This window comes from Vipera ursinii (assembly GCF_947247035.1).
Source record: "Vipera ursinii genome assembly, chromosome: 1".
In the NCBI taxonomy this organism is placed as follows: Eukaryota; Metazoa; Chordata; class Lepidosauria; order Squamata; family Viperidae; genus Vipera; species Vipera ursinii.
In genome coordinates, this window is record NC_139512.1 from 118,643,592 (window position 1) to 118,661,668 (window position 18,077).

Here is an 18,077-nt window from a genome sequence, read left to right on the forward strand (position 1 = left end):
GAACAGAATCACTGTGTTTATGCTGGATTATCAGACATTCTGATGGAACTTAGTCTTATTTGTGTCCCCATGTATACAACTGGAAAAAAATGATAGTGTACTTCAGCTACTGAAATACATTCAAGAATGATCAAAAGTTTCTATCCAGGCCCAAGACTAATATTCCAGCCATTGGACACAGCAATAAGCCAAGCAAATGGTAGGAGAACATGTGTCAGTGGGATGTCAGCTGCCCTGCTGCCCAGGCACAAAATAGTTTGTAGTAAAGGTAAAGGTTCCCCTACAAATGCGTGCTAGTCATTTCCAACTCTAGGGGCCGGTGCTCATCTCCGTTTCAAAGCCGAAGAGCCAGCGCTTGTCCGAGGACGTCTCCGTGGTCATGTGGCCGGCATGACTAGACGCCAAAGGCGCACAGAACGCTGTTACCTTCCCACCGTAGTGGTCCCTATTTTTCTACTTGCATTTTTACGTGCTTTCGAACCGCTAGGTTGGCAGAAGCTGGGATGAGTAACAGGCGCTCACTCTGTTACGTGGCACTCGGGATTCGACCCGCCAAACTGCCGACCTTCTGATCGACAAGCTCAGCGTCCTAACCCACTGAGCCACCGCGTCCCTCAAATAGTTTGTAGCCAGCTATTAAGACCAACCTTTATTCTGTCTTGTAGCCAGTTTTATATCCTACAACATTTAGCAATTGTACAGTTCAATCTTTTTTTTAATCTGCATTGCTGATCAGTGCTTTGTAATGTATCCCTTCAGTAAGGAAGGGTGCAAACGTACATGGAATGGGATTTGGCAAGAGGACAACTTACAGATGAACACTGTCTCATTATTGAATGTTTAAAGTAGCAGAACTTTCCTGGCACATGAAAAAAAAATGTTAAAAAAATGGACTTTGAACAGAGACAAAGCAAATATCATCCAACAATTCTCTTTTGTTATCAAGCGCAAATCCAGTTAGGTCGTATGGGAGAGCGTAAAATGCCAAGTTGGTAGCGCCGTTTAATAGTTAAGAGTCCTACATGCAATGCTTTCCTTTTAGAGATATCCTTTAGACTCTAGTTGGACTATGCCAACTCTGGTCCAGTTCCGACTGATTAGAAGATTTTAGGGAGCGCAGCCTAAGCCATGCACTAAGCCAGCATGCAGAGGGGAGACGCAGCAGAGATTGAACAGGCACCTCACCGTGCTGCCCCAGGAGAAAAGCAAAGTATTGGCCCGATAGTGCCAGCAATGGAGGACTGCCATCAAGGAGCTTGCAAAGTCTGACACCTGCTCCATTCCTACCAGCCTGTCCTCCTCCTCCTCCTCCTCCTCCTCCTCCTCTTCTTCTTCTTCCTCCTCTTCCTCCTCCTCAGCTCCATTCTCTTCCTCGAGCCCTGCCTCCTTCTCACTGCCATCACTTTCAGCCAGCTCTTCAGAAGATTCCTGAGGAAGGGTCTGCTGATCCTCCTCTTGGGATAAGCTGTGGGGGATGTGTGGGGGTTCCCCAAACTCCAGAAGGGCTCCATCACTATCTGCATGCTATGTGAAGTGAAGGGTAAGCAAGAGTGTCCTTTAGAAAGGTCTTGGCAAGGGGATGCTCTGACAACAGGACTTCTGTTCCCTTCTCCTCAATGGTTCCACGTCTTCAAGAGCTACAGAACATGGCTTAGGCCTCAGGGCAAAGGTGAGGGCCCTCCCACTGGCAGGTCGGATTAAGCTTTAAGAAGCATTTTAAGGGACTGAGGGCTCACCAAAAGGCACCCATTATTTTTAACTCCTTTAAAAGGGGGGCTGTTTTCCCACCTTTTTAAAAATTCTGAATCTTACCTTTAATCCTACTGAAGATTTGAAGCACATGAAAAGAGAAGAAAGGAGCAGTTAGAGGACAAAAGGCAAAGTTTCATTTCCTTGCTCAGTTATGCATCTGGCTTACTGTTTGATGCCTGTGTCCCTTCTCCATTTGTGTGTGTGTGTGTGTGTGTGTGTGTGTGTGTGTGGTGGGGAGACCCACATAGAATCAGAAGACATGAACAATATGCAAGTCTTAAGAATATATGTATCTTTTATGCAGCTTGAAAGGCATAGCTCTGTAGTCACCTAAATCATTAGAGACTTATAATTAGAGAGAGAGAGAAAATGGCAAATGAGTGAGTGCAGGCAGCCCACAAGCTGTGCCTGACTCCACCATCTGTTTACAGCTAATGCCTGCAGACAGTGTTGCCAAAATATGGCAGCAAAAACACTCATTGCCAGCTGCAATTTCCTCCTCTCCTTTCTGTAAATAGGGACACAACTCACTTTGTCTCTTCAATCCTCCCCAAAATCCTTTCCCCCCCCCCCCGGCAAAAAAAATATCATCCTGAAAATCCAGGCCCCACTCATCCCTCCCCAGATCATCATGTTTCTGGCCATGCCCTCTACTAACACTCCGAGGCCAAGGAATCCTTCAAAATCAAAACTTTGAGCCCTGACTGCCAGAGCTATGTGTAAAACAGCAATTCTTGGGGGGGGAGGGAAATCTAAAGAAACCACCAGCTTAATCAGTTTGCCTAATGATAGAGAAATGGCTTATATGTACAAGTGAGTCAGTTCTGAGGGAAGAAACAAGACTTCCTCACCTTTGTCACTCAGTTGCTTGAGGATCTTTTTGGCTGGCTCTGTGATAAAAAACATTTCCAAGATCAGTGCCTGAATGAAGCTGTGTCAAGTACAGAAGCACCCAAGACATTTCAGAGGAAGAAAGCACCAGCACCCGGCTTTAGCCCACAACCTCAGCCTGCCCAGAAGACAACAACTTCAAGCACCCAAGTGGAGAAACACACCAGCTTCCTGGCAGGGAACATGCCTCTCAGACAGCACCGTCCATTGCCTTCTCTTTTATTTGTGCTATTTGTGCACAAGCCACCGGCACTCGGGAAACCAAAGGGGCAGGTGGTCAAAATGTTCTTGGATTATAGAACTCTTCGTGCAATGTGAGGCTTATGTATCATGTGAGCAGGTGCACACCCTGGAAAGTAAATAGCCTCAAGCCATTCACTCCTATTCTGCAGTCAGAATGGCTAAGGGCAAACAATGGTCTCTTCCCCACAAGCCTGGGTCCTGCCTGTACGGACGTGCAAAACAACTGTCCTAACAATGGCCTCTTTTCCACATCCCAAAAATGAGGCTGCCAAAGTTGCTGCCCTCTTATGAAGGCAGGGGTTAGGACAGGGGTAGGCAACCTCGGCTCTTTTATGACTCATGGACTTCAACTCCCAGAATTCCTGAGTCAGCATAGCTGACTCAGGAATTCTGGGAGTTGAAGTCCATGAGTCATAAAAGAGCCGAGGTTGCCTACCCCTGGGTTAGGAGTTTTTTTTGCTGCTGCTGCTGCAGCTGCTGTGGGACAACAAGGAGCCCCTTTCCCCCATGGCTACAAGTTGGGATCTCTCCCTGTCCTCACGAGGTGATTCTTGTCTTCTCTGCCACGCTCCCTAGATTTAGACAGCCCCACGGCTGCCTCTAGATCTAGCAAGCATCTAAGTTACTGGTAGGAAAACTAAACTGGTGAAGAACCTTCCACAAGATAAGGGAGGGAAGGGGAGAAGAGAGGAGAGGCCTTTGGTTCTGTTCTCTCTGGCAGCTCCAAGTGCAACGTTCCTAGAGCTACAGAACCCCACGGCCAGGTGGGAAAGAGTATCAGCGCAATGAGGCAATGGGGCCATCAACGTCAGTATCTACGTATAGAAGAGCTCATTCCATTTTCCAGTGGAAAATACCGTTTCCTGCCGGATTGCTTTGATCCAGCTGCAACAGGCCCTTGGGTGAAGGCTGGTTCCAGTGTGGAAAACTGTACAAGCTCAAGCACCAGGACACAGGCCACCCCAGGATCAGGGCAAAGGAGCAGGACTCTAATCAGTCCTTGTACTAAGGCAGGGGTGTCAAACTCAATTTCATTGAGGGCCGCATCAGCATTGTGGTTGCCCTCAGGGGGCCGGGTGGGTATGGCCAGGGTGGGCGTGGCCTACTGGGTGGGCGTGGTTATAATGCGTATGGCCTACTGGGTGGGTGTGGCCAGCTCTACATCGTTGGCATCAAGGGTGCCTATGGGGGCCTGGGCAGGAGTGGGACAGATCTGAGGGTCTCTGGTAGAAGGAGGGTCTCTGGGCCAGGGCCAAGGCAGTGGGGGCTGTTCCCTCACTGTTTCCAAGATGGCTTCATGGGCCGCATGAAACCACTTTGCGGGCCAGATCTGGCCCCCGGGCCTTGTGTTTGACATGTCTGTACTAAGGGACTCATTCTGCTGGTTAAAAGAACCACAACTCTAAAAGGATTTCTTCTCTTTTTTGGGTGGATGGGGGGTGGGAAAGCCTGAAAGAACAAAAGGCTGGAACTTCGTGCACACCAGTCTGAAGCTTTACATTCCTAGCTGCTCAAAGCCCCGCTTGGCCTTTTTGGGGCTCCGATATACTTTTTTTAAAAAAATTCCCTTTATATCTTTAAAAATCAAAAGAACCTGGAATTGCTAGAAAAGAGAAAGACGGAGTTCTCAGAGTGTGAGGTTTTGTACGGTAGTCCTCGACTTACGAGCACAGTAGGGACCATTATTTCCATGGCTAAGCGAGGAGACTGTGATGGGAGTCGAGCCTGATTTTATGACCTTTTTTGCCATGGTTGTTAAGCAAATCACTGCAATAAATGAATCATGCAGTCCTTAAGCGAATCTGGCTTCCCCCACTGACTTTGCTTGCTGGAAGCCAGCTGGGAAGTTTGCAAATGGCCATCGCATGACCCAGGATGCTGAAACCATCGCAAAGACCCAAACTTTGATTACATGGCCCTGGGGGGTGCTTTCACAGTTATAAGTGTGAGGACCAGTCGCAAGCCTTTCCCCCCCCCCCAGTGCTGTTATAAATCTGATCACTAAATGGACAGTTGTAAGTCAAGGACGTCCTGTATTAACCACTTCAGTTGTGATGAAGTACTGGATGTATAAACCTCTGAGTAAGAACTACCCTTAACCTGTTGGTAGGGACTGAGAGGTATGTTCAGCCACAAATAAGCACACAAACTACTCTAGAGAAATGCTGGACCCAATTCGGAAGCTTTCCCGCCCTCTGCTTTCCATTCCACAACACCTGGCTGCAGACCCACTTGCCAAACTAAAGGGAGCTCGCACCCGATTTTCTGCGACTTTTAGGACCTGCCGCAGCCGTGGAGTTGTGGAGTCCATCTAAGAGCTTCTCAGCACTGGTTTTGCCACAGTAAGGTTCTATGAATAGGACATAAGATATCCTGTTAGCACCAGTGGCTTTAGCTGAACTGTTCATCAAAATTGGAGGAGTTTCAAAGCGTGTCAAGTATTCAAAAGAAAGGAACGACAGACAGCCCAGCTACGCTCCCCTTCTTCTTGTGCAATGCTTCTTTTCCATCAAGCAAGCAAAAGTTATATAAAAAAAGAGCTCCCATGGATAGGAAGCTCACCAGAGAACAGTATGGAAAAGTAGAGTGTTCATACATTTCTTTTCCAGTTTCTTTAGTTTTGAATGAATGAATGAATGAATGAACTTTTATGGTCAAAGTACAACCATGTATACACTGAGATTGGCTGAGCCTCCCTTCGTGCCCCCACCCCCACCACAACTCACAGTGACAACAAACCCACCATCTTGTTACACCATGTGAACTAATTGCACAACACACTGGCCTCGCAAGTCAATTTTAATTTTTATTTATCACTGTTTTTGCATAGTAATGAAAAGGAGGTCCGAGGACACAGTCCCTTCACTGGCTATATTGGCTATGTTTGTTGGCTTTGCAAAAAAACCAGAATCCTGCTCGGTCTGCCATACTGACCTGGAAGCCCTTAAACCAGGGCTGGCTGAGGCATTCTGGGAGTTGAAGTCCACAAGTCTTAAAGTTGCCAAATTTGAAGACCCTTGCCATAAACCAATTGAAGCTCTCAGTGTGGTAGATAATCAAAATTTTAACAGTTCTATCCACACCTGAGTTTCTCATAGGACTAGACTTATGTGACAGAAAGAATGGATCTACATCCATTCAACAGGAAACATCTGAAAGTGTTTCAATAAAAACTCAACAACTATTACCGCTGCTCGCCTAAACATGGAGACAAGGCAAAGTAACTGGCTCCTATGGATATGGTTTTATGCAGACATAATGGACAAATAGGGCTTGTAACTCTTAAAATAATCCATGTTAAGCCCCCTTTAATATTCTAGAAATTACAATTTGCTGGCTTAAATCATCTCATGATGGGAAAATTCTGCTCCGTCCACCACATGCTGCTGAACCACAAGGGCTGGCATCCTTCACCCACTAGCATACCCACCAAGGATTAAAATCTATATATAAGACTTTTACACTCTATCAGAATATTAATGAACCAGCTGGGTTCACACACATCTTTGGGTAAGATGAAGAGGCTGAATAGGCCCAAATGGAATTTAGATACCCATGCATATTGAAACAGAAATTACAACATCCGAACGTCACTCAGTAAAACAGAACCGGCTTGGCCAGTCCTGTACTAACTTGCAGGTTTTCCAATACACCAAGCTGTCTGGACAGGTCAGAAAGGAAACGGGTCCAATAACTTAACTTAGCAGCTGCTTCGGTCAAAGGGTGGGAGTTAAAACATGCTCATTTCCTGTAAGGGCCCTGCAAAGTTGCCTCAAAAATATGACAAGTCAAAATATAACATCCACACTTGTGAAGTAAATGCTATCTAGCTATTCTGGTCTACTGAGTCTTGACAGAAACTTGGCCCAAATATTATGGAGGAAAGAAAAGTATTTCATAAAAGAGGAAATTTTATATATTCCTCCCCCCCCTCCAAAATAATAATAATAATAATAATAATAATAATAATAATAATAATAATAATAATAATAATAATAATAATAATATGTTGGATCAGATTAAAGGGCACTAGCCCAAGCATTCCATTTCCAAAAAATAAAAAATTACCTCTGAGGCAATTTACTAACTAGCTCCCTCCATTTCTGGCTAGCTCTGCAGCTTCCCAGGTCAATTCACCACTTCCTAACATTTTCTGAATCACCATTTTCCCAGGGAAATTAATCAGTCCTGATTCAAAATCCCCCTGTTTTCAACATGTATTCAGTTAGGATCAATTAGTTTTGCAGAACAAACCAGTCAAAACAGGAATGTGGTATTTATCACAATTCTAATTCTTCACAATGTTGGCAAATGCAAGCTTCTAATTAACAGTCCTTGTTTTTAGAGGTGGAAGAGAGATTGCTCAGGGACCAGATAATCCTTCATCTCAGGTATTGTGCAGACAATTATTGTGTCATCTTGATTTAAACGTTCTAATTTCAAACCATAATAAGAAATTCCTAGGCAGCAGTAGTGACAATAAGGACTTGTGAACATTCCAATTCCCGACTGACTGCAGGATCATCTTTTGGATCTATTACAGGTAGTCCTCGACTTACAACAGTATGTTTAGTGATCGAAGTTACAATGGCACTGAAAAAGTAACTTAAGGACTGTTTTTCAGAGTTATGATCATTACAGCGTCCCCCTTGCTCATGTGATCAAAATCAGGACGCTTGGCAACTGATTCATGGTTATGACAGTTGCGGTGTCCCCCCTTGGCAAGCCTCTGACAAGCAAAGTCAACTTGCTTGTCAGAAAGGTCATAAAAGCTCTGGCCATGGGGGGTGAGCTATTACCCCCCATAGATAGGGCACGCAACTTGGGGGTCCTTCTAGATTCACAGCTCTCTTTAGAAGAGCATATTGGAGCTGTGACTAGGGGGGCCTTTGCCCAGGTTCGCCTGGTGCGCCAGTTGCGACCCTATCTAGACCGGGATGCCTTGCGTACAGTCACTCATGCGCTCGTGACTTCTCGTCTAGACTACTGTAATGCTCTCTACATGGGGCTGCCCTTGAAGACCACTCGGAGGCTCCAACTGGTGCAGAATGCAGCCGCGCGAGTTGTGCTGGGAGTCTCCCGATACTCCCATGTTACACCTTTGCTCCGCGAGCTGCATTGGCTGCCGGTTGCCCTCCAGGTGAGGTTCAAGGTGTTAGTGATGACTTACAAAGCCCTACATGGCATGGGTCCGGATTACCTACGGCAACACCTGCGGCCGGCGTCAACTTCCCTCCGTCCAGTGCGCTCCCACAGAGAGGGCCTCCTCAGGGTGCCTCCGATCAAAGAATGTCGATTGGTGGCCCCCAGGGGGAGAGCATTCTCTGTGGGTGCGCCAGACCTATGGAACCGCTTGCCGGTTGAGCTCCGGACGGCCCCCGACCTTCACTCCTTCCGGCGCGATCTCAAAACCTTCCTTTTTGAACAAGCTGGCCTGGCCTGATGGGATGGGGTTGGGTTTTATAAATCGGTTTTAACTTTTTAATGTGTACTAATTTATTTACGGACATTGCTGTTTAATTACTTTTTAATTTTTGTATCCTGTTTTTTATTATGTATTGCCCTGTTCACCGCCCTGAGTCCTTCGGGAGAAGGGCGGTATACAAATTAAATTAAATTAAATTTAAATTAAATTAAAATGGAGCAAAACTCAGTTAACATTTGTCACACTTACCAACCGAAATTTTGGGCTGAATTGTGGTTGTGAGTTGAGGATTGCCTGTACAGCGATGTATGACACAGCATTGCTGGACACGGCAAACCATACAGCTGACAGACCATAAAACTTTGTGGGCTGTTCTCAAGCTCACGCCTGTTGCCACCCCTGAAGATCATCTGCATACTGTATCTAGAGGTCTTTTCTCTCTTCTTCCTCTTCTTTGGTCCGATGTTTCACTTTGCACCCAAATCATTCGGGTAACCTCATCTCTGCTGCTAAATCACTGTGCTTCATAAACGGAGGTGATAAGAGCACTCTATCGTCAAGGGAAAATTCCCATAGAAGTGTCCAAAATACACAAAGCTATACTCCTCACCTGCTTTGTATGTGAGATGTGTCAGAGGTCAATGGATCTTGGCAGAAGAAATTTCCCTGTCAGCTGCACTGAGCTCTAGAGCAAAATATAAATGCCTAATAACATCCCAAACCAAAGCAGGCTGGAGGGTCCACTTGCGGAAATAAAAAGCTCTAAACGTAGTCCTTGACATGCGACTGTAATGGAGCCTGCCCATTACAGCTAAATGTTGTAATGCTCGCAAAACAGGTCGGTCACGTGACCGACACAATTTTACAACGTTTTTGCATCAGTCGTTAAGTAAACCAATGGTTTGCTATGGGCAGAGTTTTGCCAGAAACTGGAAGTAATGGTTTTTCGGAAAACCATCATAAACACAGTCACGATCACAGGAGGCTGCCAAGGGTCATAAACATGGCCAAGCACCAAAGTTTGATCGTGTGACCACAGAGGGAGCCTAACCACCAGAACTTTGAACCCTGGTCATAAATACCTTTTCCGGGTTGGTTGTAACTTCAAATGGCTACTAAGCAACCAATCATAAATTGAGGACTACCTGTAATCTTAACCTTCCAGAGATCTTTGCACAATTGTCTTCTCTTTCAATTGCTGCTGGTCAGAATTTGCAGCAGCAGCAGCAGGGCCTGCAACGTTCACTCCCTGGACATAGTAGCAACAATATCCCTATACCCCAACTCCCGTACAATTTACCTGATTGTCGACGTCCAGGCCGATTCCGTTGAGGAATGTCTTCGGTCTGTTGGTATGATAAGGACTTCTTCAAGTGCTCAGGACTGTATTTGAAGTGAGGAGGATCTGAAAGGAGTAGGTGCATGTTTGTGAAAAGACACTGACTGTGTCTGTTTTGTGTGATCAGAATGTATAACACATAAGGGAATGGCAATCTGATACTGTCTCTGTCTGGATCTTAAAAATACCAAAAGCCCATATTACCCTCCTGATTTACAACAACAATCACCATTTTACCCTTAATCCACCTAATGTTGCATCATACAAAAGAAGCCAAGACAATGACAAAGCTATTAAATTACAGAAAGCAGAAGTTGGAATAGCTATAACGGATAATGGATCCACATTCTGTTTATTACTGCTTTTTCCATCCTGTAAAATTCCCCCAAATTGATGAAATAATCTAACCTTTAATACTGAACTTAACCTCTCCAGATGGGATGCTATAACATGTTTATTGGCTGCTTGTACCAATGATGCAGTGGAAAGGAAGAATGAAACAGGAAACAGACATCTGAGACAAGAAGAAGGGGAAACTTACACAATGAGTCCATTTCCAAGATGGCTTCTTTGGCCTGAACAAAACATAGAATTGCTTTAGTGGTTGAGGTTCACTAATAAAGAAGCGAAGCTATGATACTGAAATAAGGATATGCCAACCCTTTTGTCATCTCCAAAGAAGAAACAGGGAAGTGCACACCTCATTTTCGTGTGCAGAAAACATCAAGAACAAATTCCCCTGCTCCAGTCATTAACCTCTAATGCCGTTGGATACAAACAGCCAGCCTCAGTATAAGCACCAACATCCACAGAGATATTCCTCGTCTCTTTTAGAAGAATTCTTACATTTATAAAATATTATTGGGCTTTTAAAGGTCTGTAAAGTGGATGAATGTATGCTAAAAGAAACCAGTGAAAAACTACACAGGATGACCAAGAGGCCTCCAGAAGGGCTGGGAAGGCTGATTTTGAACTCCTAACAGCCCCAGTCAGCATGGCCAATGATTTCACTAAGTGTTACTTTGTGGGGGGGTTTTGTTTGTCAAACCCACAAATTCTGACAAAGTCTGAGATGGTGTCTTCCAGGCTGTCAGACTACAAATCACAAGGGCCGGGGAGATTAGGGACAATGGGACCTCTAGTGCAGAGCAGCTAGGGAAGCGTGCTTCAGAGAATGGCCAAAGTGCTGCAGGGAATTTGATATCCATTCCGCAAGACCATTAGGGCGAAGGGAAAACAACACCCACTCACTTTCTGAGGGATTATGGCGTGGTGATTTTCTAAGATCAGGCGCTTGAGGTGGTGAGTCCAAACCCGCTTCTCTTCCCCAGATTTGGCCTGGTAACAAAAATACATGCTGTGAGTTTTGAAGACAGTTGTACACACGTGACCCTGCTGTAACTCAACCTTCTGAATCTTCCTGTGTTTTGCTGTTATTTATTTATTTATTTATTTATTTATTTATTTATTTTTGGGACTTATATGCCGCCCTATCTCCCGAAGGACTCAGGGCGGCTAACAACAATAAAAACAACAATACAAAAGTTAAAAGAAATTAAATAAACAGCCCCAATAAATAAGTTAAACTAAACAATTAAAAATTAAAAAACATTTTAAAAAACCCTGTCGTCAATCCAGGTCAGCCTGATGAAAAAGGAATGTTTTAAGGCCACGGCGAAAGGACCGGAGATCCGGGACCATCCGGAGCTCAAGGGGGATCTGGTTCCACAGGGCTGGCGCTCCCACAGAGAAGGCCCTCCCCCTGGGGGTCGCCAGCCGACATTGTCTAGCCGACGGCACCCTGAGGAGGCCCTCTCTGTGTGAGCGCACTGGGCAATGGGAGATCATTCCCGGCAGCAGACGGTCCTGCAAGTATCCCGGGCCTAAGCCATGTAGGGCTTTAAAGGTAAGTACCAGCACCTTAAATCTCTTATTGCTCAAAGTGTTCATTCTTTCTACATCAGCTCATTATTTCCAACCCTACCTTCTCCAGCATTCAAGTTTCATTCCTATGGATTGATTATCTCAATGGGCTCTTATCATGTGAGGCTGCATCCCAACCCCAAGCTGGTCTTATTCCTTATCTTACACCTCCTTCCTTCAAGCACAGTCTGATTTGCCACGCAGAAGCTTACAAATACTTATTTTTTTTTTCAGTCCTTCTGCTGGGTTCCCCAATCTCTCAGTTCTGCCAGCATTGCTACATGCAGGTTGCCCAGCCTGAGCTTCAAACCCACCACCATCACCAACCACCATCCATCCACTGATAATGTCGATGGGTCTTCATCTCACCTGAATGTTATACTGCTGTTTGCTGTGCTTGTAGTGGGTGATAGTAAAGCAAAGAGAGTCCCGCGTGCTCTCGATCAGCATCAAAGAGGAACACTGCAGGCCAGACAAGAGATGTCACTTCAGCCACGGCAATTAATGCCGTCAGGTTACACACACACACCCTTCCCCCCCCAATACCCCCATACATCACTTGAGGAAAGAGGAGCTCTCCTCCACTGAATAACTCTTTGAAGTGACACTTAAGGCCACCTTCATTTTATTGGGGCAAAAATGAGCATGGCCAGGTTTGGTTTGTACACATTTTTAAAAAAGCTGTTGTGGCTGTTCTGTACCTTTGGAATGGAATGGGATTGTTAGTGCAAAAAAAGAAAGGGAGGTCCTTTGGCTAGGAAGAGTAGCTGCACTACATTTTGGCAGTTAGTACTGAAGTTAACACATAAGCCAGGGGTCTTCAAACCTGGCCCTTTTATGACTTGTGGACTTCAACTCCCAGAATTCCTCAGCCAGCGTGTCTATGGCAAGATAGGCAGCAAATAAACTTAACAAATAAATATCATTTTTCCAAGGACAACAAATTTATAAAAAGTTCCTTTCAAGCTGCTATGTTGTTTGAAAAGCCTCTTTTTTTAATGCCTCTGGCTTTTTAGGTGGGGAAAGGGTTGCATGTGAAGAAAAGACAGCCTTGGAGGGAGGAAATTAAAAAAAAACACATCCAGGCAGACTTGTTTGTCTTGTGGGCCTTTAGGGGTGGTTGTAAATTCACCTCAACTTCAGCTTTTAGTTAAGAAAGAATGTCAGCCTTTTCATCTCGTCTTGCTTCTACTGTCTCACCTTTATGGCCAAGATATCAAATCCTCAATCTCATTTAAAAATATAGAACAAATAGTAAGCAAACCCCTTTTTCTAATGCAAGAGAGATAAATAAAGGATGCCCCACTTACAGGAATCTGGCTCTTGCATATGTAGTGATCACCCCGTTTCTTCGTTATCAGCAAGGTTTTGTCCAAAAGGAAGAATGTTCTCTCGTTCTTGACACGATGTACCCGGAATGTGCCCTCTAGGACTAGCTCACCATAAGTTGTCAGGTCTGGGCCGTTCCAGCTGATAAGTAAAGACTGGATTTCCTGCAAAGTCAAGGGAAAGATTAATGTTTTTATATCCTAGCCTTCCTGTACCACTGGTGACTTTCCAGATGTGCTGGGAGGAGCAGTCATAAGAAATAAGCCCAGAACAACTGGAGGATAGCAGGCTGGGAAAGCTTGCCACTCTATCAAAGGCCATTTCAAGGAATTGAGAGGAAATATTTAAGTGTTTTTTTATAAGCTGCTTGAATCTCATGACAATTTATTGAAGAATTTTTTCAATAGAATTAAAAACAGTACATATTTTGAATTAAAGAAAAACAAAGAAATGTAATAAGAAAGAGGCCAAAAATATAGAGGGGAAAAAAAGGTAAAGAAAGATTCTAAAGAAATGCTTCTGATCTTCTTGACAGCAGTTATAAATGCATTTGTACTTTATTTTCTCTCGCTAAGGTTGCCTCATTCTAAGGTTACATCATACCATGAACATTTGAGTTTCCTTAGAACTGTGTAAGGTGAATCACCTGAGTTTTCAGAGGGCTGAACATACTTGACCCTACTACATTGATACTACTACAACTACCTATCACCCGTGTTTCAGACTGAAAGCAGATCAGGCCCAGCATACGCCTTTCTCCTTACCTGCAGCCGCACAGCATGTTCATGCTTCCGCTTCATGTCGTTGATGTACCAAGCTACACAGGTCATGGTGGCAATTGCCTCTTCCACCACCTCGTAGCCATCTCCTTCTCTGTCAAAGTGCTTTGCTATCTCCTAGGGGAAAACCATACTAAAAAAAGTCAGCCTGAAGAATTATTGGTTTTCTATGAAGAACTTTCAATAAATATTTATTAATTTTCTGGAAAACAAAGCAACCTCAGTGATCAGTGGGGTAACTGATGTTACAACCAGATTGCCTTCACGTCTGAAAAACAGGTAAGGAATTCTTACATTTGAATTACATAACATTCTAAGTAGGTTCACATAGGTTTGATTCCAATGAGAAGTCAATCCTTTTTTTTACTTATATTCTCTCTCTCTCTCTCTCTCTCTCTGTGTGTGTGTGTGTGTGTGTGTGTGTGTGTGTGTGTGTGTCTGAGTCAGGGCTGACTCATGATGACTACCTCGACAAGTCACTACAGTTTTCAGAAGACTTCAGAAGTGGGTTCATCACTGCCTGCTTCCTAGGGCTGAGAGTACGACTGGCCCAAGGTCACCCAGATAGCTTTGTGCCTATGGTGGGACTAGAACTTCTGGTTTCCCATTTCTAGCCTGGTGCCTTAACCATATACCATACTAGCTCTCTTCAAGGTGATTTACAAGAATATAAATATGATAATGTAGGATAGGATAGGATAGGATAATTATAAATCAACTTAAAAAAATATTTCAGGTCCGTCATTAGCAGCAAACGCTCTTTGGTACCCGATGATCTTAACTGCTTTGCAAAAGGCAAATGGGTGGAGGCAGCATATTTCATAATACAGGCTGCCACCAAGAAGATGCACCTCTGAGCACCATGCTTTTAATCGCATGGGATAGGAAGCTTCGGCAGTCCTTCTCAAGATGAATTCATAAGGCCAGAGGGTCAAGAGTCAATCCTGTAAATGATGGCCTATGCAGAGCTTTTTAGGTTAACACCAGCATCTTGACCAAAGGTCACAAAGCTACTGGTAGGCAGAAATGTCCTTAGAAGATTGCTATTACATGACTAAACCCATTTTGCTCTGTAGTAGCTGGTCAAGTGCAGTTTGGATCAAATGCATCTTTCAATTTTCAAGTCTCATGTAACGTATGTTCCAGGATTCCAATCAAGAGGCAATGGGGGTATGAATCACAGTTCTCTATATTATAGAAATTAATTCTATATATCCCCATATGTGTGCCACATCAACCAATACTTTTTTAAAGGAGAAATGGCCTTTCCTGGAACATGGTACTGTACAGGTAGCTGGTACTATTTTAGGAAAAATAGGCAGACTGCATTTCCCGATCTTTAAAAGAAAGAGTTCAAACAGATTCCAAAGCTGCAGAGTCAGACAACGTAAGTAACTTGTTGTGAAAGTCTGTGTTACCTGGAGAAGCAGATGATATTTGAGAATGCGCTGGACAGGCTTGAGAAGGTAGGAGCCCAGGGGCAAGGAGTGCCGGATTTGCTCCTGCCTCTCCCGAAAGAATTTGGCCAGTTGTTTGTTCCTCATACATTCAGTCAGAGCTGCCACAGAGCTGGAAAGTTAAAGCCAACACAAAATGAATGGCATCAAAGAAGACAACTGCCTGTATTCTCTGAGGGACAGATCTGCTCAAAGTAGCAAGTAAAGGACAGCAATAAGGGGCTAAAACAATAGAGCCAGAAGACGACCAGCGGCAGCCAAATTATGTGTTGTTTTCGTCTCCTTAATGTCTCCTCCTTTTGTATGTGTATGGGATCCTATAGCTGCCACACAAGCTCACAAAAAGCACAGCTTCTTGGATCAAAAACTGCATATTGCTACAAACCGTTCCTGCCACGTTTTTACAGAAAGAATCTGGAACCACTTCTGGCCAGATCTAACAATTATTAACAAGTCCCCGTGCATGTTCAGTACCACCTAATTATTAGTCTTGGGGCAATTTTTGGTAACAGCAGAATTAATTTCTAGCTCAGCTGCTGCTCAAGAAAAAAATGCTGCAAAGAAATAGTCCCACTGGAACTGCAGGATTGGCATTTTCCCACTGGGGGAAATTCCTACCTCAACTGGCTCTGTGTCACAACACTTGAGTGCTACTTCCTTGTTCTTTCCAGTACAACTGAAAATGGTGCTGCTGTTTCCATACTGAGTGGCTGTTTTAACCCCGCACCACAAAACAAACATGGCAGGTCAAGGGTGAGGACTAGGCTGTTGGCAGAGTGTCAAGTTTTGCACACCGTCACTGATCAGTCAAAATATGTGTTGGACAATTTGCACCCCATACATAACAGAAACACTTCTGCAACGATCCAAGCATGATTCTGAGCATTTGTGGGAAACAGTGGCTATGCAGAAACGCCAAATGAATCAGAAGCTGAAGGATTGCTTAGCAGTCCTGAATTAGTCAGGCTCCGGGTACCATCACCTGATTCTGGCCCAAAGGTGTGGGTGCATTCCTTAACCCAATTGCCCATAATCTCAGGAACCTAGGTAAAATAGCTGAATTTACTTAATTCTAATTTATCTAGAGGAGCCGTCTGTTGCCTATTGACATTGCATTGCTGACCCTCCAAACAAGCTCTAAGATTTGAGACGTCACCGAATATGAATTACCAACGAAGGACAATACGAATTAAATATACTTGCACAATATACTTTTGTCCTATATATGAACTATTCTTAGCAATACGATGACCCAGAAGCATTTTACAGTATATTGTAAAAAGATTACGTTAATAGGAAGGAGCTGTCCCTGCTTTCATGAAATCACATCCCCTTTTTGCACTGCAAAGGACACTCACTTTGGATAGTTATTGCAGTATTGAGTATAGATGTTGAAGTCTTGGCTCTGTTGGGAAAAGAGAGGAAAGATCCGTAAGGCATGTTCAATTTATCCCTTTCCCTAATATCAACCATTCTGCAAATGTCTCTGGCAGATGTCCAGCACAGATACCGTATTTTCCAGCGTATAAGATGACTTTTTAACCCATGAAAATCATCTCAAAAGTTGGGGGGGTCGTCTTATACGCCCAGTCGTCTTATGTGCCGGAAAATAGTACATAAATCAATCGAGCGCCCCCGTTCTTGCAAAGCAACTTCAAGCCTCCTTAGTCCAGTCCCCCCTCCAACATGACTCTCCCTTCCCACCCCCAAGAGCCTCTCAGCCCCTTCCCCTCCCTCTTGCAAACGCCAGACCCTGGGAGCTCTTGCGTCTATTCCAAAGGGTGGGTGGAAGGAAAAGCCCCTTTCGGCTCCGGCTTGGCTGCAAGTCAGCGAGCCCGGGAAGGCACGCCCTCACTTCTCACTGTGGAGGAAGCAGGGCAGGCTGGCGTCTGGCGGGAGTCGGCAGGGCAGTCCTGCGCACGCGTGCGCTCCCCGGCTCCTAAGGAGTCCTCGGGGAGCCATGGCAGGCGCCTCACGCTCTTCCCTCTTGAAGCAGCATTGGTGGAGCCGTCCGGCGTCGGGTGGGAGCCAGCAGGGCAGTCCTGCACACGCGCGCACTCCCCGGCTGCTAAGGAGTGCTCCTTAACAGCCGGGGAGCGCGTGCATGCGCAGGACTGCCCTGCCGGCTCCTGCCCGACGCCTCCGCCGATGCTGCTTCAAGAGGGAAGAGCATGAGGCGCCTGCCATGGCTCCCCGAGGACTCCTTAGGAGCCGGGGAGCACGTGCGTGCGCAGGACTGCCCTGCCAGCTCCCGCCAGACGCCAGCCTGCCCTGCTTCCTCCACAGTGAGAGGGGAGGGCGTCCCTTCCCGGGCTCACTGATTTTCCGGCGTATAAGACGAAAAATCTTGAAAATCATCTCAAAAGTTGGGGGGGTCGTCTTATACGCCCAGTCGTCTTATACGCCGGAAAATACGGTACCAACACCAACCTGACTGGGTATGTTTTGGGGCTAACCCCTGGACTAGCACTGATGATGTTACCTAGTTTGGGTAATGAAACGTCTGCAAGAAAACAAGCAAGCTCAGAGAGCACCAAGGACCCTTAACCTCTGTTCTCTTTGATGCACAGCTGGGCAAAATTTTCAGACCCCAGGCTGCCACTAATTCTTTTGATCACCCAGCAGAGCAGAGTGGCCAATCCTGGCTTTTAGTGATTTTAAGAAAGAGAAAAAAGGTGTTTCGGTTTGGAAAGATTTGGTGCTCTCATACTTATCCTTCCCTTCCTGTTTCTTAGCCAAAAAGCTTGTTCCTGAAATAGAGCTGTGATGCCATCTCTTCCCAAAAGCTATAACGTCAGGCTGCTTCAGGTCCTGTGGACTATCCACTTCTGCTTCAATGGAACCGACCCACTTAAGGGTGACAAAGCATTTATTCAGAGAAGAGCGTGTTGAACCCCCCAATTATGAACAATCAGAGAGGAGCGTAAAGCAACATCAGT

The 18,077-nt window shown here is 45.1% G+C and overlaps 1 protein-coding gene across 1 annotated transcript in view; it reads right to left on the reverse strand.

The window, feature by feature from the left end:
* The window catches only part of PLEKHG3 (pleckstrin homology and RhoGEF domain containing G3), a 63,186-nt gene that overhangs the window by 7,880 nt on the left and 37,229 nt on the right, over positions 1–18,077 (reverse strand). The window contains exons 5-16 of the mRNA XM_083349379.1: positions 16,497–16,543; positions 15,100–15,250; positions 13,667–13,798; positions 12,884–13,066; positions 11,943–12,035; positions 10,902–10,988; positions 10,192–10,225; positions 9,612–9,716; positions 5,144–5,236; positions 2,604–2,642; positions 1,813–1,823; positions 1,186–1,524 (exon numbers count right to left, since the gene is read on the reverse strand). Of these exons, the coding sequence (XP_083205505.1) occupies positions 1,186–1,524; positions 1,813–1,823; positions 2,604–2,642; positions 5,144–5,236; positions 9,612–9,716; positions 10,192–10,225; positions 10,902–10,988; positions 11,943–12,035; positions 12,884–13,066; positions 13,667–13,798; positions 15,100–15,250; positions 16,497–16,543 (1,314 nt within the window). The remainder of the gene's footprint in view (positions 1–1,185; positions 1,525–1,812; positions 1,824–2,603; positions 2,643–5,143; positions 5,237–9,611; positions 9,717–10,191; positions 10,226–10,901; positions 10,989–11,942; positions 12,036–12,883; positions 13,067–13,666; positions 13,799–15,099; positions 15,251–16,496; positions 16,544–18,077) is intronic.